The sequence below is a fragment of the Giraffa tippelskirchi genome, chromosome 7, assembly GCF_054371585.1.
Source record: "Giraffa tippelskirchi isolate mGirTip1 chromosome 7, T2T-mGirTip1v1.2.pri, whole genome shotgun sequence".
Classification (NCBI taxonomy): domain Eukaryota; kingdom Metazoa; phylum Chordata; class Mammalia; order Artiodactyla; family Giraffidae; genus Giraffa; species Giraffa tippelskirchi.
This window is the reverse complement of record NC_137281.1, coordinates 67,176,767-67,202,560: the sequence shown is the minus strand read 5'-3', so window position 1 is coordinate 67,202,560 and position 25,794 is coordinate 67,176,767. Positions and strand designations below refer to the sequence as shown.

General features: G+C 39.1%; 1 protein-coding gene across 1 annotated transcript; it reads right to left on the bottom strand.

Annotated features, from left to right (window-relative positions):
- Positions 1-23,447: 23,447 nt before the first annotated feature.
- Positions 23,448-24,374, bottom strand: LOC145512271 (olfactory receptor 4C3D-like). Its single transcript, XM_081505883.1, has one exon. The coding sequence runs from the start codon at positions 24,372-24,374 to the stop codon at positions 23,448-23,450; it is 927 nt and encodes a 308-aa protein (XP_081362009.1).
- Between the last annotated feature and the right edge of the window lie 1,420 nt (positions 24,375-25,794).

The window sequence follows — 25,794 nt, the reverse complement described above, 5'->3', positions numbered from 1 at the left end:
AACCCTATTTTTGAAGCAAACTGCATACATATATCTTATACCTTTTGTGTTTTCTTTTTTTACTGTTTTTTCCTGTTTTACTTTTTTTACTGTTTCTTTTTTTACCGTTTTACTGTTTTACTGTTTTTTTTCTTTTTACACTGTTTCCTTTTTTCCTTTATTTTATATTGTAAGTTTTATAAGAGTCTAACCTCTACTCTAGATTTTTAATCTTTGTTTTACATATTTGATATCAATTTTGTACATTTAAGAACCCAATCTTTAGGACCCATTTTTACTCAGGAGTGTGATCACTGGCCTGATTACTCTCTCCCCCTATTGATGCTCTTTCTTCTCCCCCAGGGAACCTCTATCTCCCACCCTCCTCCTTCTCTTCTCAACCCAATTCTGTGAATCTCTGAGGGTGTTCTGGGTACCGGAGAACACTTCAGGAACAGGATACTGCCCAGATCCCTCTCTCCCCTCTTGATTCCTCCCTTTCTACTCATGCTCACCTCTATTACCTTCCTCCCCCCTCTCTATGTATCTCTGTGAACCACTCTGAGGGTTCCAGACTGTGGAAAGCACAGAGGGAAGTGCTTACTGGCTAGATTGCTCTCTCCACATTTGAATTCCCCTCTTCCCCTCCTGGTCACCTCAACTCCCCCCCCCACCTCATCTCTCCATGTAACTCAGTGAACCTTTCTGGGTATCCCTCACTGTGGAGAATCTTTTCACCATTAACCTAAAAGTTTTATTATTCATGCTGTATGGGTGGAGAAGTCTTGAGGCTACTGCAAGAATAAGACTAAAAGCCAGGGGAAACATTAATTAATAAGAGACCATCCAATAGCTTCCACATATACACTGAAACCAAGTTCCAACCAAAAGCCTATAAGTTCCAGAGCAAGACATAACATGCAAATTCTCCAGCAACGCAGGAACATATCCCTGAGCATCAATATACAGGCTGCCCAGAGGCACACCAAATCCATAGACATCTCAAAAATTAATACTGGTCACTCCACTGCACTCTAGAGAGCAGAAATCCAGCTCCACCCACCAGAACACCGACACAAGCTCCCCCAACCAGGAAGCCTTGACAAGCCACCTGTCCAACCCCACCCACAGTGAGGAACCTCCACAATAAAGAGGAACTTCAAACTACCAGAATACAGAAAGGCCACGCCTAACAAAGCAATCTAAACAAGATGAAAAGGCAGAGAAATACTCAGCAAGTAAAGGAAAAGGAGAAATGCCCACCAAACCAAACAAAAGAGGAGGAGATAGGGAATCTATCTGAAAAAGAATTTAGAATAATGATAATAAAAATGATCCAAAATCTTGAAAGCAAAATGGAGTTACAGATAAATAGCCTGGAGACAAGGATTGAGAAGATGCAAGAAATGTTTATCAAGGACTTAGAAGAAATAAAAAGGAGTCAATATATAATGAATAATGAAATAAAGGAGATAAAAGACACTCTGGAGGGAACCAACAGTAGAATAACGGAGGCAGAAGATACGATAAGTGAGGTAGAAGATAGAATGATGGAAATAAACGAAGCAGAGAGGAAAAAAGAATCAAAAGAAATGAGGAAAACCTCAGGGACCTCTGGGACAATATGAAACGCCCCAACATTCGAATCATAGGAGTCCCAGAAGAAGAAGATAAAAGGAAAGGCCATGAAAAAATGCTCGAGGAGATAATAGTTGAAAATTTCCCTAAAATGAGGAAAGAAATAGTCACAGAAGTCCAAGAAACCCAGAGAGTTCCAAACAGGATAAACCCAAGGCGAAACACCCCAAGATACATATTAATCAAATTAACAAAGATCAAACACAAAGAACAAATATTAAAAGCAGCAAGGGAAAAACAACAAATAACACACAAGGGGATCCCCATAAGGATAACAGCTGATCTTTCAATAGAAACACTTCAGGCTAGAAGGGAATGGCAGGACATACTTAAAGTAATGAAAGAGAATAATCTACAACCCAGATTACTGTACCCAGCAAGGATCTCATTCAGATATGAAGGAGAATTCAAAAGCTTTACAGACAAGCAAGAGCTGAGGGAATTCAGCACCACCAAACCAGCTCTCCAGCAAATGCTAAAGGATCTTCTCTAAACAGGAAACACAGAAAGGATGTTTCAACACGAACTCAAAACAACAAAGTAAATGGCAACGGGATCATACTTATCAATAATTACCTTAAACATAAATGGGTTCAATGCCCCAACCAAAAGACAAAGGCTGGCTGAATGGATACAAAAACAAGACCCCTATATATGCTGTCTACAAGAGACCCACCTCAAAACTAGGGACACACACAGGCTGAAAGTGAAGTGATGGAAAAATATATTTCATGCAAATGGAGACCAAAAGAAAGCAGGAGTCGCAATACTCATTTCAGATAAAATAGACTTTAAAATAAAGGCTGTGAAAAGGGACAAAGAAGGACACTGCATAAAGATCAAAGGATCAATCCAAGAAGAAGATGTAACAATCATAAATATATATGCACCCAACATAGGAGCAACACAATATATAAGGCAAATACTAACAAGTATGAAAGGGGAGATTAACAATAACACAATAATAGTGGGAGACTTTAATACTCCACTCACGCATATGGATAGATCAACTAAATAGAAAATTAACAAGGAAACACAAACTTTAAATGATACAATAGACAAGTTAGATTTAATTGATATTTACAGGACTTTCCACCCCAAAACAATCAATTTTACCTTTTTTTCAAGTGCACACGGAACTTTCTCCAGGATAGATCACATCCTGGGCCATAAATCTAGCCTTGGTAAATTCAAAAAAATTGAAATCTTCCCAGCCATCTTCTCTGACCACAATGCAGTAAGATTAGACCTCAATTACAGGAAAAAAACTATTAAAAATTCCAACATATGGAGGCTAAACAACACGCTTCTGAATAACCAACAAATCACAGAAGAAATCAAAAAAGAAATCAAATTGTGCATAGAAACGAATGAAAATGAAAACACGACAATCCACAACCTATGGGACAATGTAAAAGCAATGCTAAGAGGAAGGTTCATAGCAATACAGGCGTACCTCAAGAAACAAGAAAAAAATCAAATAAATCAACTAACTCTACACCTAAAGCAACTAGAGAAGGAAGAAATGAAGAACCCCAGGGTCAGCAGAAGGAAAGAAATCTTAAAAATTAGGGCAGAAATAAATGCAAAAGAAACAAAAGAGACCATAGCAAAAATCAACAAAACTAAAAGCTGGTTTTTCGAGAAGATAAACAAAATTGACAAGCCATTAGCCAGACTCATCAAGAAACAAAGGGAGAAGAATCAGATCAACAAAATTAGAAATGAAAATGGAGAGATCACAACAGACTCCACAGAAATACAAAGGATCATAAGAGACCACTACCAACAGCTATATGCCAATAAAATGGACACCTTGGAAGAAATGGACAAATTCTTAGAAAAGTATAACTTTCCAAAACTGAACCAGGAAGAAATAGAAGATCTTAACAGACCCATCACAAGCACGGAAATTGAAACTGTAATCAGAAATCTTCCAGCAAACAAAAGCCCAGGACCAGATGGCTTCACAGCAGAATTCTACCAAAAATTTAGAGAAGAGCTAACACCTATCCTACTCAAACTCTTCCAGAAAATTGCAGAAGATGGTAAACTTCCAAACACATTCTATGAGACCACCATCACCCTAATTCCAAAACCAGAAAAAGATGCCACAAAAAAAGAAAACTACAGGCCAATATCACTGATGAACATAGATGCAAAAATCCTTAATAAAATTCTAGCAAACAGAATCCAACATCATATTAAAAAGATCACGCATCATGACCAAGTGGGCTTTATCCCAGGAATGCAAGGTTTCTTTAACATCTGCAAAACAATCAATGTAATACACCACATTAACAAATTGAAAGATAAAAACCATATGATTATCTCAATAGATGCAGAAAAAGCCTTTGACAAAATTCAACATCCATTTATGATAAAAACCCTCCAGAAAGCAGGAATAGAAGGAACATACCTCAACATAATAAAAGCTATATATGACAAACCCACAGCAAACATTATCCTCAATGGTGAAAAACTGAAAGCATTTCCCATAAAGTCAAGAACAAGGCAAGGATGCCCACTTTCACCACTACTATTCAACATAGTTTTGAAAGTTTTGACCATAGCAATCAGAGCGGGAAAAGAAATAAAAGGAATACAGATAGGAAAATAAGAAGTAAAACTCTCACTGTTTGCAGATGACATGATCCTCTACATAGAAAACCCTAAAGACTCTACCAGAAAATTACTAGAGCTAATCAATGAGTATAGTAAGGTTGCAGGATATAAAATTAACACACAGAAATCCCTTGCATTCCTATACTCCAATATTGAGAAAACAGAAAGAGAAATTAAGGAAACAATACCATTCACCATTGCAACAAAAAGAATAAAATATTTAGGAATATATCTACCTAAAGAAACAAAAGACTTGTATATAGAAAACTATAAAACACTGATGAAAGAAATCAAAGAGGACACAAACAGATGGAGAAATATACCATGTTCATGGATTGGAAGAATTAATATAGTGAAAATGAGTATACTACCCAAAGCAATTTATAGATTCAATGCAATCCCTATCAAGCTACCAATGGTATTTTTCACAGAACTAGAACAAATAATTTCACAATTTGTATGGAAATATAAGAAACTTCGAATAGCCAATACAATCTTGAGAAAGAAGAATGGAACTGGAGGAATCAACCTGCCTGACTTCAGGCTCTACTACAAAGCCACAGTCATCAAGACAATATGGTACTGGCACAAAGATAGAAATATAGATCAATGGAACAAAATAGAAAGCCCAGAGATAAACCTATACACCTATGGACACCTTATCTTTGACAAAGGAGGCAAGAATATACAATGGAGAAAAGACAATCTCTTCAACAAGTGGTGCTGGGAAAACTGGTCAACCACTTGTAAAAGAATGAAACTAGAACACTTCCTAACACCATACACAAAAATAAACTCAAAATGGATTAAAGATCTAAACGTAAGACCAGAAACTATAAAACTCCTAGAGGAAAACATAGGCAAAACACTCTCCAACATAAATCACAGCAGGATCCTCCATGACCCATCTCCCAGAATATTGGAAATAAAAGCAAAAATAAACAAATGGGACCTAATTAAAATTAAAAGCTTTTGCACAACAAAGGAAACTATAAGCAAAGTGAAAAGACAGCCTTCAGAATGGGAGAAAATAATAGCAAACGAAGCAACAGACAAACAATTAATCTCAAAAATATACAAGCAACTCCTACAGCTCAATTCCAGAAAAATAAACGACCCAATCAAAAAATGGGCCAAAGAACTAAACAGACATTTCTCCAAAGAAGACATACAGATGGCTGACAAACACATGAAAAGATGCTCAACATCACTCATTATTAGAGAAATGCAAATCAAAACCACAATGAGGTATCATTTCACACCAGTCAGAATGGCTGCTATCCAAAAGTCTACAAGCAATAAATGCTGGAGAGGGTGTGGAGAAAAGGGAACCCTCTTACACTGTTGGTGGGAATGCAAACCAGTACAGCCACTATGGAGAACAGTATGGAGATTCCTTAAAAAACTGGGAATAGAACTGCCATATGACCCAGCAATCCCACTGCTGGGCATATACACCGAGGAAACCAGAATTGAAAGAGTCGCGTGTACCCCAATGTTCATCGCAGCACTGTTTACAATAGCCAGGACATGGAAGCAACCTAGATGTCCATCAGCAGACAAATGGATAAGGAAGCTGTGGTACATATACACAATGGAATATTACTCAGCCATTAAAAAAAATACATTTGAATCAGTTCTATTGAGATGGCTGAAACTGGAGCCCATAATACAGTGTGAAGTAAGCCAGAAAGAAAAACACCAATACAGTATACTAATGCATATATATGGAATTTGAAAAATGGTAACGATAACCCTATATGTGAGACAGAATAAGAGACAAAAATGCATAGAACAGTCTTTTGGACTCTGAGGGAGAAGGTGAGGGTGGGACGTTCTGGGAGAATAGCATTGAAACATGTATATTATCATATGTGAAACAGAACACCATTCCATGTTCGATGCATGAGACAAATGCTCAGGGCTGGGGCAATGGGATGACCCAGAGGGTTGGGATGGGGAGGGAGGTGGGTGGGGGGTCCAGGAAGGGGAACACATGTAAACCCATGGCTGATACATGTCAATGTATGGCAAAAACTACTACAATATTGTAAAGTAATTAGCCCCCAACCAAAATAAATAAATTTATTAAAAAAAAAAAAAAGATGCCTGCATTGGTAGGGGACAGACTAAGTCTGACAGGGAAGGAAAGCTTCAGTGGAAAGTCTGTCTACACCCCCGTCTAGAGTAGGGAAGGACACTACTGGTGGAAATAAGCAAGGCTGTGGATGCCACTTTTATCTCTCTTACAGATGGGAGCTATCAGTTCCAGAACCACCTCGTTACAATGTATTTAAAACACTGGGACAAGTTTGATCCCCAGAATTAAAAAACAAAAACAAAAAAAGATATGCTTGATCTTCTTCTGTGATACTGAATGGCCACTGTATCCTTTGGAAAATGGGGGACGCTGGCCTGTTGAAGCGTCTCTTAATTATGATATTGTTTTACAACTAGACCAGTTCTGTAGAAAACAAGAGAAATGGGTAGAAGTGACATATATGTTGCTATTTATCTCTCTGTGAGACATGCCAGACTTACGTCCTAAGGTGTGAAACCTTCAGCTCCCTCCTGTCCTCTAACTTTGCCCTTGTATCTGGGGCTCCCAACTGAGCAGGCTGAGAATCAGGGGCACCCTTCTAGGACGGGTTGCCTCAGTCTCTCTAGACTATTTAGAGGTTATGTCTTGAGACAGACGCTGACCCCCTGACTCAAAAACTTGAGCTTTGAGGTAAGATACTACTTTTGCAGATAAATGGCTTGAATGTGAGATAAGGGAAAAGAGGGAACATGAAATAGCCCCCCTGCCTGCTGGGACCCAAGCGGTTCCCATAACAGCCACTTTGTCAGATGCATTCTTGAAGGGCTCAGGCAAGCGCACACAAACACTTTAAACCATGCTATGCTAGCTGACATAGAACAGGGAGAGAAGGAAACTCCTGGTAAATTCCTAGACTATGTCAGGCTCTCTGCAAGATTACTGACGTTGATTCTGAAAGTTCAGAGGGAGAAATAATCTTAAAAGATAGATTTCTCACTCAGTTGACTCCAGATATCTGCCATAAGTTACTAAAGCAGATGTTCAGAACAAATCAGTCTTTAGAAAAACGGTTGCAATTGGTTCAGACACTATATTATGGTAGAGAACATGAGGAGGAAAATAAGAGCAAAAAAGAAACAGACAAAAGACTGAAGCCCCAGCATGGCTGTTAGACCTGCTCTGAAACAGCCTGAGAAAAATGCTCAGAGGGACCCAGGTTAAAAGGGATGAGCTTGTTATTACTGTGGAAAGGAAGGGCATCTCAAGTGGGATTGCCCTCAGGCATCTAAGCCGCCCCAGGCTCCATGTCTGGTTTGCAAAGGACCACACTGGAGGAGAGACTGCCCTCCTTGGTGTAGGTCCCAGAGGTCGGGCTCTCGGGACAATCAGAACTGAAGGTGTCCAGGGGTCCCCACAAAAGCTCTCGTCCTATTACACCTGAGGAATCCTGTGTATTAATAACTCTAGAGGGCCAATCATTTGATTTCTTTTGGACACTGAAGCAAATTTCTCTGTTCTCACTGAAACTCGTGGTCTGCTTTCCTCCTGAACCATTACTGTAATGGGGCTGCCTGGATGAGCCAAATGCTGTTATTTCAGTCATCCTTTAAGCTGCAGCTAAGGCTCTGTGCTGTTTTATCGAATTTCTGATCATGCCAGAGTCTCCCTCACTCCTTCTGGGGATATACTGAGCAAGGTCAGGCCTCTGTTTTCATGAATATGGAACCTGCTCTTTTAATTGAACAAAATGTAAATCATAAAGTGTGAGCTTATGGAAAAGCTGGGTTGAGCACAAAACACTGTTTCTGTCGTTGTCAAGCTCAATGACCCTCACATAGTTTCACATCAAAAGCAGTACCCACAAAATCCCAAGTTTAAGGAAGGGTTAAAACCCATCATTGAGACTGTAAAGGAGCAGGGGCTATTAATTACCTGTAATAGTCCATGCGACATTCCTATTTTGGGTGTAAAAAATGTCAAGTGATAAATGGAGACTTGTTCTAGATATATGAATAGTATGTGCCTAATCCTTATAGTTTATTGTTTGAAATTCCTAAACAAGCCAAATATGACTTTCAGACAATTGACAGGATTCTTGGGCATTACAGGCTATTGCTGTATTTGGATTCTTGGTTATGAAGAACTCACCTGGCCTTTATAAAAACTTATAACTGAAACTCAGCAGGCCCAAACTGACAAGCTGGTTTGGTCCCCAGAGACTCAAAAGACTTTTAAATCTCTTCAAACTGCTCTCTTGCAGGCTCCAACTTTGAGTTTACCCAAAGGATTAGAGTTCAGTTGTTACTGAAAAGAAGTCTGTGGGAGGAGAGTAAAAAGTTGGCTTAAAGCTCAACATTCAGAAAACTAAGATCATGGCATCTGGTCCCATCACTTCATGGGAAACAGAGAGAGAAACAGTGGAAACAGTGGCAGACTTTATATTTTGGTGCTCCAACACCACTGCAGATGGTGACTGCAGCCATGAAATTAAAAGACGCTTGCTCCTTGGAAGAAAAGCTATTACCAACCTAGATAGCATATTAAAAAGCAGAGACATTACTTTGCGAAAAAAGGTCCGTCTAGTCAAGGCTATGGTTTTTCCAGTAGTCATGTATTGATGTGAGTGTTGGACTATAAAGAAAGCTGAGCGCCGCAGAATTGAAGCTTTTGAACTGTGGTGTTGGAGAAGACTCTTGAGAGTCCTTTGGACTGCAAGGAGATCCAACCAGTCCATCCTAAAGGAGATCAATCCCGACTACTCATTGGAAGGACTGATGTTGAAGCTGAACCTCCAATACTTTTGTCACCTGATGCGAAGAGGTGACTCTTTTGAATAGACCCTGATGCTGGGAAAGATTGACGGCAGGAGGAGAAGGGGATGACAGAGGATGAGATAGTTGAATGGCATCACCAACTCAATGGGCATGAGTTTAAGTAAACTCTGGGAGTTGGTGATGGACAGGGAGGCCTGATGTGCTGCGGTTCATGGGGTTGCAAAGAGTCGGACAAGACTGAGTGACTGAACTGAACTGAATTGCTACTGTTGTTTTGCTAATGCCTAAAGCTCATAAGTTTACTAATGGGCAAAATCTTACTGTACTGACTTCTCATGATGTAAGTGGGATGTTAAACTAAAGTTCAGAGAGACAATGACTCCATCTTTAAAACTGCTGTAACTCAAGGGATGTTGAAAGCTCTAGGAATACAATATCACTTACACCGTTCCTGGAGACTCCAATCTGCAGGAAAAGTTGAAAAGGCTAATGACATTATTAAGAGACATATGCCCAAAGCAATCTATAGATTCAATGCAATCCCTATCAAGCTACCAATGGTATTTTTCACAGAACTAGAACAAATCATCTCACAATTTGTATGGAAATATAAGAAACCTCGAATAGCCAAAGCAATCTTGAGGAAGAAGAATGGAACTGGAGGAATCAACCTGCCTGACTTCAGGCTCTACTACAAAGCCACAGTCATCAAGACAATATGGTACTGGCACAAAGATAGAAATATAGATCAATGGAACAAAATAGAAAGCCCAGAGATAAACCCACGCACATATGGACACCTTATCTTCGACAAAGGAGGCAAGAATATACAATGGAGAAAAGACAATCTCTTTAACAAGTGGTGCTGGGAAAACTGGTCAACCACTTGTAAAAGAATGAAACTAGAACACTTCCTAACACCGTATGCAAAAATAAACTCAAAATGGATTAAAGATCTAAACGTAAGACCAGAAACAATAAAACTCCTAGAGGAAAACATAGGCAAAACACTCTCCGACATAAATCACAGCAGGATCCTCCATGACCCACCTCCCAGAATATTGGAAATAAAAGCAAAAATAAACAAATGGGACCTAATTAAAATTAAAAGCTTTTGCACAACAAAGGAAACTATAAACAAGGTGAAAAGACAGCCTTCAGAATGGGAGAAAATAATAGCAAATGAAGCAACAGACAAACAATTAATCTCAAAAATATACAAGCAACTTCTGCAGCTCAATTCCCGAAAAATAAACGACCCAATCAAAAAATGGGCCAAAGAGCTAAACAGACATTTCTCCAAAGAAGACATACAGATGGCTAACAAACACATGAAAAGATGCTCAACATCACTCATTATTAGAGAAATGCAAATCAAAACCACAATGAGGTATCATTTCACACCAGTCAGAATGGCTGCTATCCAAAAGTCTACAAGCAATAAATGCTGGAGAGGGTGTGGAGAAAAGGGAACCCTCTTACACTGTTGGTGGGAATGCAAACTAGTACAGCCACTATGGAGAACAGTGTGGAGATTCCTTAAAAAACTGGGAATAGAACTGCCATATGACCCAGCAATCCCACTGCTGGGCATATACACCGAGGAAACCAGAATTGAAAGAGACACGTGTACCCCAATGTTCATCGCAGCACTGTTTACAATAGCCAGGACATGGAAGCAACCTAGATGTCCATCAGCAGACGAATGGATAAGGAAGCTGTGGTACATATACACAATGGAATATTACTCAACCATTAAAAAAAATACGTTTGAATCGATTCTACTGAGATGGATGAAACTGGAGCCCATTATACAGAGTGAAGTAAGCCAGAAAGAAAAACAACAATACAGTATACTAATGCATATATATGGAATTTGAAAGATGGTAACGATAACCCTATATGCGAGACAGAATAAGAGACACAGATGCATGGAACAATTTTATGGACTCTGAGGGAGAAGGTGAGGGTGGGACGTTCTGGGAGAATAGCATTGAAACATGTATATTATCATATGTGAAACAGAACACCATTCCATGTTCGATGCATGTGACAAGGGCTCAGGGCCGGGGCAATGGGATGATCCAGAAGGATGGGATGGGGAGGGAGGTGGGTGGGGGGTCCAGGAAGGGGAACTCATGTAAATCCATGGCTGATTCATGTCAATGTATGGCAAAAACTATTACAATATTGTAAAGTAATTAGCCCCCAACTAAAATAAATAAATTTATAAAAAAAAAAAAAGAGAGAGACATATGATCTGTGTAAGTTAACTCAGGAAACACAGGACTGTTGGTTTAAAGTTTTACCCATAGCTTTAATGAGGGCTTGAACTGTCCCTAAGAAGAAGGAACTGTCTCTATCTCAGACCATTTTTGCACACAGATATTGTCATAGATTCTGAAACCTTAGAATTAACTAACTATTTGACTCAGCTTTCAGCTTTTCAACCTCATCATCAATTGAAGGCTTCTCATGGTGGGTTCCTCTGCTTCAAGAAAAGGACTTTCTTCAGCTCTGCGAATACCTTCACTAGCAACAATCATATGTGACATTTCTTGATCTGATGACATCTAACAATCCTAAGATGAACTGGTGTAACTATGGACATAGTGTAACTTTTAATTTTGATTATATTTTATAAACTTTATTTAATGACTATTTTGCCTGACATCTGTAACTTTGTAAACTGGGTTTGTTTCTAACCGCCTGAAAGCTTTTAAGTTACAAATGGTGTTCCAGGCTCCTATGAGTACCACAGTCTCCTCCAACTATTACTTGGGACCCCTGGATTAGGGACACTCAATATGAGGGTTAGGAGAGTAAGTTGCCTCAACAATTTAGGGATGACAACCCACAACAGCAGGAAGTAGTTGTAGAATGAAAATGATGTCCCTTTCCCTTGGCAACATAATTGTCCTAAAATAAACGGGGGGAATGAGAGAGTCAATTCCTAGATGGGTTGACAAGAAATCCAGGGTCCCTGAGGAGGAGAAAAGGACAATTTTTTTCCCCCCTACATCCCTTAGTAAGGATTATATAACAACAATGTATCCTGCATGAGGACAGTTTTTCCTTCCTGAAAACTTTCTGGCTAATCCTATTATCTTAAAATGTAAATTATGGGAGTGGGTCTAATAAGATCTTTACAACCTTGAGACATTATTTTGATTTATTGTAATAACTAATTAAAAAAATGTATAACTCCCTTGCTTAGACTAGCTAGGGGTCACTCTCTGTCCTCCTTCTGATGTCTATGTCAGAAGGTTTCTCTTGTCCTTTTTCACTTTAATAAAGTCTACTACATAAAAGCTCTTGAGTGATCAAGCCTGGTCCCTGATCCCAAAGCTAAATCTTCTTCTTCAGAGATCATGAATCCGTCACCATTCACCATAAGCTATCAAGAGTAAACTAGAATTAGAGCAGGAGGAATTATCTATGAAACATATCGCAACTGATCAGAAACTAGTTGACATGTGGTTTAACCTTTGATAGATTCAGGGACTAATTTCACAAAATCCAGGTACCTGTCAAAGTGTTCTTATGGAAGTTTCATGTATTTCAATAAGTAGAGAAACATATTCTCCATGTAACAAAGACTCAAAAGTGTAGTTCATATTGTCTTAGCCCAATCCAAAGACTTTCACCCCAGAAGGACATCTCTTATGTTGTTTACCAGAAAAGGAAAAGCTTTGTGAAGTGGACTGTGGTCTCATGTGTCTTTAATGTTACTGTTAATTGAAGTAGAAGCAAATGCAACAATATTTATGGGAACAAAAACATTGACTTGGGCAGAATCAGAGAACTTTGAAACACTTTGCAATTTACCTAGGTAAGACACTTGTAGAAATAAGGAAAACTGTTTACAATTACAGAAGATACAGCATAATGTGAAAGAAGACTAATATCTCGTGATGCTGAAGCTAGTGCTCTTTTTCCCCCTCACAATTTTATAAGAACAATATGCTTGCCAAATATTGCTACATCAATATGCCCACTGATTTATTCATTGAAATATATGGTACCAATGTAATGGGAGACTTGATTTTTCTGATAAGGAGGAGACTATAAACCCATTCATTAAATACACATATGTTCATATTTTGGTGGAAGACTTTGTTTTAGATAAAGAGGAAAAAATAATTTGAAGAAAGTCTTAAAAGTTAGGTGAATTCTTGAGCAGAGAAATACTTCCTTAGTCCAATGCAGAGTAATGATTTCTGGCATTAGATTTTTAAAAATCTATATATTTCTTATAAATAATCTCCTAGAGAAATTTTCAAAATGGATCCAGATTCAAGGAACTAAGTGTAAAGTCTATGTCTACTAGTGAAATTGTTTTACAAGTACATTTTATAGTGTGCTTTTGAAAAAAAAAACTGCAGCTAATTGCTACTAATAATGGTTAACCTAATGAAGTTTCATATCCTATGGCATAAAATCAAAAAGTTTTTTTATGAATCAAACCATAATCAAATACCATGCCCAAGGGATTTTGTGTAATGTGAAGATCACAGGATGTGAAAGAAGAGTATTTGAGACAAAGCTGACTTACATGTTCAAGGACTGAATTATTTAATCTTTTTGATTCTCTATTTTTTTCTGTAAAATAAAGACAAAAAACTTTAATTTTATAATGTTGCTCTGACCATCTAAAAGTGAAAGTTGCTCAGTCATGTCCGATGTTTTGTGACCCCACGGACTATAGAGTCCATGGAATTCTCCAGGCCAGAATACTGGAGTGGGTAGTCTTTCCCTTCTCCAGGGGATCTTCCCAGCCCAGGGATCAAACCCAGATCTCCCACATTGCAGGTAGATTCTTTACCAACAGAAGAAGAAATCTGACATAATTTTAAATATTATGTATATCAAGAGAACTGACTCATTGCAAAAGACCCTGAGGCTGGGAAAGACTGAAGGCAAGAGGAAAAGGGGATGATGACAGAGGATGTGATGGTTGGATCGTATCACTAATTTGATGGACATAAGTTTGGGTAAACTCTGGGAGTTGGTGATGGACGGGGAAGCCTGGCATGCAGCAGTCCATGGGGTCGCAAAGAGCTGGACACAACTGAGTGACTGAACTGAACTGAACTTAACTAAACAGTCTTCCCCGATGGCTCAGCAGATAAAGAATCTTCCTGCAATGCAGGAACATGGGTTCAATCCCTTGGTTGGGGAGATCCCCTGGAGGAGGAAATGGTGACCCACTCCAGTATTCTAGCCTGAAAAATCCCATAGATGGCGGAGCCTGGTAGACTAAAGTCCAAAGCGTCTCAAAGAATCAGACACGACTGAACATGAGCTTGAAAAAAGGAACAAAAAGCAAGACAGCAACTGTGATGGGGGAGCTACAGGTAGACAGGGCTTTTTGTTGTTGTTATTTCCTCCCTGCAGAACAATGAGTCTTCAAAGAGCATAGGATGACCACACAGAATACCAATCACATTACGAAAGTGATCAAAGAGGTTATCCCATCATTGGCAGCAACCAACAGACCATCAAGGACAGTGTCAATGCAGACAAGTTGTATCCGGGGAAAATGTCATACGTGAAGTGATCCTTGATGTTGGAGTCACAAAATGGGAGAAAGAAAGTGACTAGACTGTTCAATAGAGTGGAGAGCATCCAATGCCCAACACACACCCGCCAGGAAGCAGCATATGTGGAGGTCAATGGTGGGCGCATAGTGCTGAGGTCTAGAGATGGCCACAGAGCAGTCAAAGGCATGACCACAAGGAGGACAACCTCTGAAGCTACCAAGAAATGCTCAATAAAGAGCTGTTTCCATTAGCCACTGAATTAGACAGCTTTTGAATCACAGGGCCAATCAGACAACATTTTGGGGATTATGGAAGACTAACATGTGTCTATCAAGAACATGAAGGCCAGGAAGAAATACATCAGTGATTTCAAAGTCTGGCTAACGATTATAGTAAGAATGAACAGGTTTTCCTTGGCAGTGAAACTGTAGGTGATGCATGCATTAATTCTAAGTTGCTTAAGTCATGTCCAACTCTTTGCGACCCTATGGACTGTAGTACCTTCCACAGGCTCCTCTGCCCATGGGGATTCTCCAGGCAAGAGTACTGGAGTGTGTAGTCATGGCCTCATCCAGGGATCTTCCTGACCCAAGGATTGAACTCACATTTCTTGTGTGTCTCACATTGGCAGGCGGGTTCTTTAACACTAGTGTCACCTGGGAAGCCCACTATAGGTGATGTGCTGTGCTGTGCTTAGTTGCTCAGTGGTGTCCAGCTCTTTGCAACTCCATGGACTGTAGCCTGCCGGACTCCTCTATCCATGGGGATTCTCCTGGCAAGAATACTGGAGTGGGTTACCATGTCCTCCTCCAGGGGATCTTCTCAATCCAGAGATCAAATTCAGGTCTCCCATACTTCAGGCAGGTTCTTTACCACCTGAGCCACCAGGAAAGCCTACTATAGGTAATAAGTAAAGCCAAAAATAGAATTTTCTGCATCTGAAGTTTCTGTGTAAATCCCATGAGAATGAATCCAGTCACAATTATCATGTCTTCTTACATTTCAGTGCTGATGATGAATTCAGAGTCAGGAAATTGAAGTAATTAAATAAGACAATATTTTTACTATCAAGGTGATGAAAAGTTCAGATTTTAGGCTTTCAGACATGCTCAAGACATTTTATTAATATAAACCATTTTTCCCGTTGTGTGCAGGAGAAGAAACATGCTACATTTTCTATTTTATGAAAAATGTGAACTTTTGAAGATGTTCTATTCAATTTATTGCAAGGGTGCTCAAATCTTTCTTCCACACCTCTGACAACTGGGTCCTGGGTCTTTGCTAGAGGAAACCAAGGGTCAGGGAGATCACCATGTAATAAGCCTGATAGCTTCTCAGTCAATAATAAATGTTAAAAACACTTCCTGACACATTAAAGAAGATACTTATGCATCTATTAATTCTGTTGATACATAAATTTGGTCTGACTCACCTTCTTTTACCATGTAAAAGCCACTTCAAAAATCTAAGAGACAAAGACTCTGTCCTATTCACCTCTTTCTCACCAACACTTGTTTCAGGGTCTGACTATGTGCATATGTACATGTTAAGTCGCTTAAGCTGTGTCCAACTGTTTGCAACCCTATGGACTCTAGCCCGCCATGCTCCTCTGTCCAGGTGCCCATGAGATTCTCCAGGCAAGAGTCCTGGAGTGGGTTGCTGTGCCCTCCTCCAGGGGATCTTTCCAACCCTGGGATCAAACCCGTGTCTCTTGTGTGTCTTGCATTAGCTTCTGAGGTGGTACTAGTGGTCTGACTATACTAGTGTTCAATAAAATTAAGTGAATAAATAAGTTGATGAGAAGACTCTCATTTCCTCAGTGTTTTCCTTTCTTCAAGCTACGTACAAAAATAGTGCTTGCTCTGTTGCTTCAGGAAAAAAAAAACCTGAATAAATGGTTGGGTGTTTAAATATATACTCCTTTTACCCATTGAGAGCTCTCCATCCTGAGCTGCTGTCTTCCCTGGTCTGCTTCAATCAGCTGTCTTGCCTTCTGGCTGAGAGGTAGCACTAGCTTTTGGATGGACCTTCTGTTTTTCTGAGACCATCATCTCCCCTGCTCTCCCAGGTCCTATTGTGGCAATGGCTGCCTACAGGTACTAGCCTCTGGGCTCTGTATCATCTGTATTAGTTTCCCTAACTCTCCCCATAGTTTGACAAGTAAACATTAACATGTTTAATAACTCTTGTTAATCTCCTATTTTATTTATTTACTATTTTTATTTTTTAATTTATTTTAATTGGAGGCTAGTTACTTTAAATTATTGTGGTGTGTTTGCCATAATTCACATGAATCAGCCATGGGTGTACATGTGTTCCCCATCCTGAACCCTCCTCTCTCCTCTCTCCCCATCCCATCTCTCAGGGTTATCCCAGTGTACCAGCCCTGAGAACCCTGTCTCATGCCGAATCTGGACTGGTGATCTATATCACATATGATAATATAATTTTTCAATGCTTTTTTTTCAAATCATCCCACCCTCGCCTTCTCTCACAGACTCCAGAAGACTGTGCTATGCATCTGTGTCTCTTTTTCTGTCTCGTATATAGGGTTATCATTACCATCTTTCGAAATTCCATATATATGCGTTCAGTTCAGTTCAGTAGCTCAGTTGTGTCCGACTCTTTGTGACCCCATGAATCGCAGCACGCCAGGCCTCCCTGTCCATCATCAACTCCCGGAGTTTACCCAAACCCATGTCCATTGAGTCAGTGATGCCATCCAACCATCTTATCCTCTTTCGTCCCCTTCTCCTCCTGCCCCCAATCCTTCCCAGTATTAGGGTCTTTTCCAATGAGTCAGCTCTTCGCATGAGGTGGCCAAAGTATTGGAGTTTCAGCTTCAACATCAGTCCTTCCAATGAACAACCAGGACTGATTTCCTTGCAGTCCAAAGGACTCTCAAGAGTCTTCTCCAACACAACAGTTCAAAAGCATCAATTCTTTGGCGCTCAGCTTTCTTCACCGTCCAACTCTCACATCCATACATGACCACTGGAAAAACCATAGCCTTATATATGCTTTAGTATACTGTATTGGTGTTTTTTTTTCTGGCTTACTTCACTCTGTATAATGGGCTCCAGTTTCATCCACCTCATTAGAACTGATTCAAATGTATTCTTTTTAATGGTTGAGTAATATTCCATTGTGTATGTGTACCACTGCTTCCTTATCCATTCATCTGCTGATGGACATCTAGGTTGCTTTCATGTCCTGGCTATTATAAACCATGCTGCAATGAACATTGGGGTACACGTGTCTCTTTCAGTTCTGGTTTCCTCTATGTGTATACCCAGCAGTGGGATTGCTGGGTCATATGGCAGTTCTATTTCCAGGTTTTAAGGAATCTCCACACTGTTCTCCATAGTGGCTGTACTAGTTTGCATTCCCACCAACAGTGTAAGAGGGTTCCCTTTACTCCGCACCCTCTCCAGCATTTATTGCTTGTAGACGTTTGGATAGCAGCCATTCTGACTGGCGTGAAATGGTACCTCATTGTGGTTTTGATTTACATTTCTCTGATGATGAGTGATGTTGAGCATCTTTCCATGTGTTTGTTAGCCATCTGCATGTCTTCTTTGGAGAAGTGTCTGTTTAGTTCTTTGGCCCACTTTTTGATTGGGTTGCTTATTTTTCTGCAATTGAGCTGCAGGAGTTGCTTGTATATTTTTGAGATTAATTTTTTGTCATTAACTTCATTTGCTGTCATTTTCTCCCATTCTGAAGGCTGTCTTTTCAACTTGCTTATAGTTTCCTTCATTGTGCAAAAGCTTTTAAGTTTAATTGGATCCCATTTGTTTATTTTTGCTTCTATTTCCATTACTCTGGGAGATGAGTCATAGAGGATCTTGCTATGATTTAAGTTAGAGAGCATTTTGCTTATGTTTTCCTCTAGGAGTTTTATAGTTTCTGGTCTTACATTTGGATCTCTAATCCATTCTGAGTTTATTTTTGTGTATGGTGTTAGAAACTGTTCTAGTTTCATTCTTTTACAAGTGGTTGACCAGTTTTCCCAGCACCACTTGTTGAAGAGATTGTCTTTTCTCCATTGTATATTCTTGCCTCCTTTGTCAAAGATAAGGTGCCCATAGGTGTGTGGATGTATCTCTGAGCTTTCTATTTTGTTCCATTGATGTATATTGCTGTCTTTGTGCCAGTACCATACTCTCTTGATGACTGTGGCTTTGTAGTAGAGTCTGAGGTCAGGCAGGTTGATTCCTCCAGTTCCATTCTTCTTTCTCAAGATTGCTTTGGCTATTCGAGGTTTTTTGTATTTCCATACAAATTGTGAAATTATTTGTTTTAGTTCTCTGAAGAATACCGTTGGTAGCTTGATAGGGATTGCATTGAATCTATAAATTGTTTTAGGTAGTATACTCATTTTCACTATATTGATTCTTCTGATCCATGGACATGGTATACTTCTCCATCTGTTTGTGTCTTCTTTGATTTCTTTCATCTGTGTTTTATACTTTTCTATATATAGGTCTTTTGTTTCTTTAGGTAGATTTGTTCCTAAGTATTTTATTCTTTTTGTTGCAATGGTGAATGGAATTATTTCCTTAATTTCTCTGTTTTCTGATTGTTAGTGTATAGGAATGCAAGGGATTTCTGTGTGTTAATTTTATATCCTGCAACTTTACTACATTCTTTGATTAGCTCTAGTAATTTTCTGGTAGAGTCTTTAGGGTTTTCTATGTAGAGGATCATGTCATCTGCAAACAGTAAGAGTTTTATTTCTTCTTTTCCTATCTGGATTCCTTTTATTTCCTTTTATTCTCTGATTGTTGTGGCTAAAACTACCAAAACTATGTTGAATAGTAGTGGTGAGAGTGGGCACCCTTGTCTTGTTCCTGACTTTAGGGGAAATGCTTTCATTTTTTCACCATTGAGGATGATGTTTGCTGTGGGTTTATCATATATAGATTTTATTATATTGTAATCTCCTTTTAAATATGCTGTTTCTTGTTAAACTCCGTTGGATGTAGAAATTTTTTCTCTATTGTAAAATTATAAATGTAGATGAAAAAACAATTTTCTCTGTGTATATTTATTTTATTCATAAGATATCTATACTTCTTTTGATATTACCTTAAATTTAACTTTTGTCAGTAAAACATTGTCAAAGAGAATAGAAAAAAAACAAAGATCCACATGTTAAAAGATAGTACTCCTTTTGGAGCAATAATTCCTTGGGATTTATGCCTTTTATTAACTTTAAGCTGTTTTATAATTATTGAAGTAGTAGAGAATTGAAAATAATGTAAATATTTCTTGAAATCAAGATTACTGAGAGAAATATCTATGACCTCTGATATGCAGATGACACCACTCTTATGGCAGAAAGTGAAGAGGAATTAAAGTGAAAGAGGAGAGTGAAAAAGCTGGCTTAAAACTCAACATTCAAAAAACAAAGATCAGGGCATCTGGTTCCATCACCTCATGGCAAATAGATGCAGAAACGATGGAATCAGTGACAGACTTTACATTCTTGGGCTCCAAAATCACTGCAGATGATGACTGCAACCAAAAATTAAAAGACACTTGCTCCCTGGAAGAAAAGCTCTGATCAACCTAGACAGTGTATTAAAAAGCAGAGGCATTACTTTTCCAACAAAGGTACATCTAGTCAAAGCTATAGTTTTTCCATTAGTCACGTATGGATGTGAGATTTGACTATAAAGAAAGTTGAGTGCTGAAGAATTGATGCTTTTGAACTGTGGTGTTAGAAGTCTCTTCAGAGTCCCTCTGACTGCAAAGAGATCCAACCAGTCAATCCTAAAGGAAATCAGTCCTAAACATTCATTGAAAGGATTGATGCTGAAGCCAAAGCTCCAATATTTTGGCCACCTGATGCGAAGAACTGACACATTGAAAAATACCCTAATGCTGGGAAGGACTGAAGGCAGGAGGCAAAGGGGAGGACAGAGGATGAGATGAATGGATGGCACCACTGACATGATGGACATGAGTTTGAGCAAGCTCTGGGAATTGGTGATGGACAGGGAAGCCTAGGGTGATGCAGTCCATGGGGTTGCAAAGGGTGGAACATGACTAAGCAGCTGAACTGAAGTGAATTGTTGTCCATAGAAATGCAAATGTTGTCAAGTGGAAGTTTAATTGATTTCTCTGACATTAGAGATTAAGCAAGTTTTGCAGTTCCCTGATTGAACAATGTTAAAAATGGTGCATTGGATTTTCCTTCTGAGTGATTAATAATATTTTTCTAGTTCTTTCAAAACCATGAGCTAAAAGAAATATTTGTCATGTGCTCATTTTATATTTTGTGAAGGTCATCATTTCACTATTTTGAAAAGTCTTTTCCCTCTAGATATCGTAATAATGACCACTATAGAATTAAAAGAGTCAATAATGTTTAGATAACCTTACTTTATGTATTAGTTCATTATATATTTTCTGTTTTATTTTTGTTGGATTTTTTTTTTTTATAATTAGTGTGCACAAATCTCCTTTAAAATTAGTTTTGAAGCAAATGGTCCAAAAGTTCTTTCTCATCTGTTTGTGTATTTTCATGCTGTCTAGTTCAGTTCAGTCACTCAGTCGTGTCCGACTCTTTGCGACCCCATGAACTGCAGCACACCAGGCCTCCCTGTCCATCACCACTCCCGGAGTCCACCCAAACCCATGTCCATTGAGTCAGTGATGCCATCCAACCATCTCATCCTCTGTTGTCCCCTTCTCCTCCTGCCCTCAATCTTTCCCAGCATCAGGGTCTCTTCAAATGAGTTAGTTTTTCGCATCAGGTGGCCAAAGTATTGGACTTTCAGCTTCAAAATCAGTCCTTCCAATGAATATTCAGGACTGATTTCCTTTAGGATTGACTGATTGAATTTCCTTGCAGTCCAAGGTACTCTCAAGAGTCTTCTCCAACAGCACAGTTCAAAAGCATCAATTCTTCGGCGCTCAGCTTTCTTTATAGTCCAACTCTCACATCCATACATGACCACTGGAAAAACTATAGCCTTGACTAGATGGACCTTTGTTGACAAAGTAATGTCTCTGCTATTACATATTCTGAGTTGATAAAGACTAAGGAAATTATGCCCAAGATGAAGAGGACTTTGAGATTTAAAAGACTTTCATTTGAGATAACAAAGAGATTTTTACACTTTTACTTCCACAAAACAAAGGCAAATCCAGGAGACAATTCAAAAAAACAAAAAAGAAAAAGAAAAGACATGTACTGCAAGTTATGGTAGAGTGGCACAAGTTACATTTTTCTGGGTTTTTCCTCTATGAGTTTTATAGTATCCAATTTTACATTTAGGTCTTAAATCCATTTGAGGGGTATTCTTGTATATGGGGTAAGGGAATGTGGTTGAAGAGGCACCATTTTTTTTTCAGTGTATATTCTTGCATCTAGGAGACAGTCTTTTGCAACTTAGTAAACAGAGTTACAGCAGTACCATGTTTCGGCATTGCTGTGTGGTCAAATTATGGAAGAAATCACTCCAGTTGACCACTGAATTTGAGAAAGTGACATTTGTGAGAAGAAACACCAATTAGAGTGTTGTAGTTCAAGATTTATAAAGAGTAATATTTTAATCTAAGATGGACCAAGGTCCTCCAGGTGCAGAGAGGAGATTGCCAGTATCTCTAACTTTCCTAAAAGTTCACCTTAGAAACTTCTATTTTATGAAGACAGCCATAGTACTGGTTTTCACTAATAGGAAGAATTCTGGAGGAGATTTTGGCTTCAAAAAAATTCTCCTAATGTACTAGTGTTGCTGCTTTTGTAAATGAAGTAGCATAACTTGAACTTTCAAAAAGAAGACAAAAAAATTTTAGTGCTGAAATATACTGTTACACATTTGAGACAGGCTGCAACATATTGCCACCAACTACTGAACTGAACAGAACTGAACTGCAAAGACAAAGTGAATCATTGAGACTGCAGATAATTTTATTGTCTATACACCTGAATGTAACACACACAACTATTTACAATTTAAGTAAATAGAGTAAATGAAGACTAGCTTCAACATTTCTGGCTTACTTTGTGCCAAGGAAGCAATTAGACTGAATTATTCTTTCCTCTTTTTGTGCATGCCTCTCTTCTTGGATTAGATTTATATTAAAAAATAATTGCTCAGCTGTGATTTACTTGCTCAATTGTCCCTTTCCTGTTTATTTACCTAAGAATTTCTATACCTCATTGCTTTAATACAGGCCAAGCAAAAACAGAGGTTCTGAGATCAATGTCTTATGAAAAGATTTCATCTAAGTAACATATATGAAAAATTTAATAAAGTAGATGTAACACTCTAGGAAAAACATATTCTACAATCATCAATCCAGGGGTTTATAGTTGTTCTCCCCATTGCCTAATATGAAGCTAAAACACCAATGTTGAAGTCTCTGGAATGTATATCAAAAATTATCAAACATGCCTAAAATATGTCTAACAAAAATTAAATACTCAACAAATATTAATTTTGAGGCTCTTTTTTATGGCAATGATCTGCAAAATTTATTGTTACTTTTTTTTGTAGCAGGTACAACCCTACGGAGAAGGCAATGGCACCCTACTCTAGTACTCTTGCCTAGAAAATCCCATGGACGGAGGAGCCTGGTAGGCTGCAGTCCATGGGGTTGCTAAGAGTCGGATACGACTGAGCAACTTCACTTTCACTTTTCCCTTTCATGCACTGGAGAAGGAAATGGCAACCCCCTCCAGTATTCTTGCCTGGAGAATCCCAGGGACGGCGGAGTCTGGTGGGCTGCCGTGTATGGGGTCGCATCGAGTCGGACACGACTGAAGCGACTTAGCAGCAACAATCCTACTTATGCGTGTAAATTATCACTTTTTTTGTCATCAGGAAAAGCCTAAGTTACTCTCCTCTTCAGCAAACTCTTCATGGCATTTTTCACCTCTGTGTTTCTCACTGTGTAAATTATAGGATTTAACATGGGCCAGAGGATTGCAAATAACACAGTCACCAACTTGTTCACAGGATAAGTGGCCACAGGCCACAGGTGGGTGAATATACAAGGGACAAAAAAAAGCACCATGACTGTAAAGTGGGCACCGCATGTAGAGAGGGCTTTGTGTCCTCCTTCAGAGCCATGGGATTTCAGGGAGCTCAGGATGACTATGTAGGAGATGAGGAGCATGCAGAAAATAAGCAAGCATATGCCCCCTGTGTTAGCTGCCACCACGATTCCAAGCCTGTAAGTGTCGCTGCAGGCAAGTTCCAACAGTGGGAAGAAATCACACATGAAGTGATCAGTGACATTGGGAGCACAAAAAGTCAAGTGCATGGTGAAAAGAACCTGCACCATGGCATGTAGGATCCCCCCGATCCAGACCACCAGGGCCAGGAGCTGGCAGAGCCCCTGTCGCATGATGGTTATGTAGTGCAGAGGCTTGCAGTTGGCCACAGAGTGGTCACAGGCCATGACAATGAGGACGATGGTCTCTGACCCTCCCTGTAAGTGTCCCACAAAGAGCTCAGTCAGGCAGCCACCCCAGGAGATGGTTCTCCTCTGGTATAGCAGGTCAGTGATTATTCTGAGGGTGATGATGGATGTGAAGGAGGCATCTATGAAGGACAAGTGTGTGAGAAAGAAGTACATGGGAATAGAAAGTGTGGGGCTGAGGGAGATGGTGATGACAATGAGCAGCTTGGCCAGCACCATGAATAGGAAAACAAGTAAAAGGACAGCAAAGAGTATTTTCTGCAAGTGTGGATTCTGTGTGAGTCCCAAGATAACAAATTCAGTCACATTGTTGGGATGTATCCAAAGATTCATTTGGGAACTTACAAACTCCTGAGCCTAAGTTACCTGCAAAAGAATAAAGATCAATATGTATTAATCATGAAGTAATAATAGTTAGAATTTCTGTGAAAAGAAATAGAACAGTCCCTGTAACTGTGTAGCAAGCCCACAGTTTAGTCCCAGTATTTTTTTTAATTCTTACTGATGAAAAAATGATGCCTGTCTTCTCTTCAGACATCAAGTATCTATCACCTGTAGAACAGCTATAGGGCAGCATTTGCTGTGTGATTTATTGAGGAAACAATGAGCTGTCCACATGGGGTCAGGATTCTCATTCTTGTTCTAACTGCCTGTGACTCTGCTAAGTCATCTCAGTGTCACATGCTCCCAAGCTCTCCTCTGTGTCTGTGAGGTTATGCACCGTATGCAATTCTTATATGCATCTTGTGAGCTGAACGATGCCATACACAGGTAACAGTTATTTCCTCATTCATGAGAATTTCCATCTGAACCCACAGCTCTCACTGTAGAAAGAAAGGGAGGGTCAATAAATATCTAAGCAGAAAAGTGTAATTTGCTCAGTTCTGTCTACAGATTCTTTACCAACTGAGCCACCAGAGAAGCCCAATCTAAGCAGAGGTATAGGAAAATATATGTAAGTCACTGATGACACATTCTACCTGGTACCAATGAGAACACATAAACTATTTAACTGTTGTTCTTGACTTACTATAGTAGCAGTATGACATTGGCAGTGTCTGAAATCTATTAGATGCTGATGATAAATAATCAACCTCTAATGCAGGAGACCTGGATTCGATCCCTGGGTCGGGAAGATCCCTTGGAGAAGGACATGGCAACCCACTCTAGTATTCTTGCTTGTAGAATTACATGGATAGAGGAGGCTGGAGGGCTACAGTCCATGGGGTCACAAAGAGTTGAACACAACTGAGCACCTAACACCAACGCTAACAGCTAATAGGTAAGAATATGCCTGAATCGCCAGACCATAAATCTAGGAGGGATTCAAGTGTTCTTTCTTTGTTACTCCGTTTATCATTACTCTCTACTTTATGAGAAACAAAAATAAACACTTGAAAGGAAACTGCACTCTAGTTTAATAGTTTCTGACACAACTTATTGGGTAAAAGTGAAAATATTAAATTGCCTCTATGAAAAAGTATGTTACTGGGTCTTTTTACTTTCAAGATAATTATAATGTTTGTTAATTGACTTTTTATTTTTAAAATTCCGTTTCCCATTGAATTTAACATAGTCATATTCAGTAAATTTGCAAATTCTAATAGACTTGGATAAAAAAAATAGAAACTCTTGTACAGGTTTTCAGTAACAAAGATCTTTCAAGTAGAACAAGTCCTTATTTTCAAAGTTCTAAAAATACGAACTGATGTGGAGAACAGAAAGCATCTGCCAATAAGATAGATAATGTACT

Coding starts and splice junctions, on each gene's coding strand:
- LOC145512271 (XM_081505883.1), bottom strand. CDS start 24,374: ATGAATCTTTGGATACATCCCAACAATGTGACTGAATTTGTTATCTTG.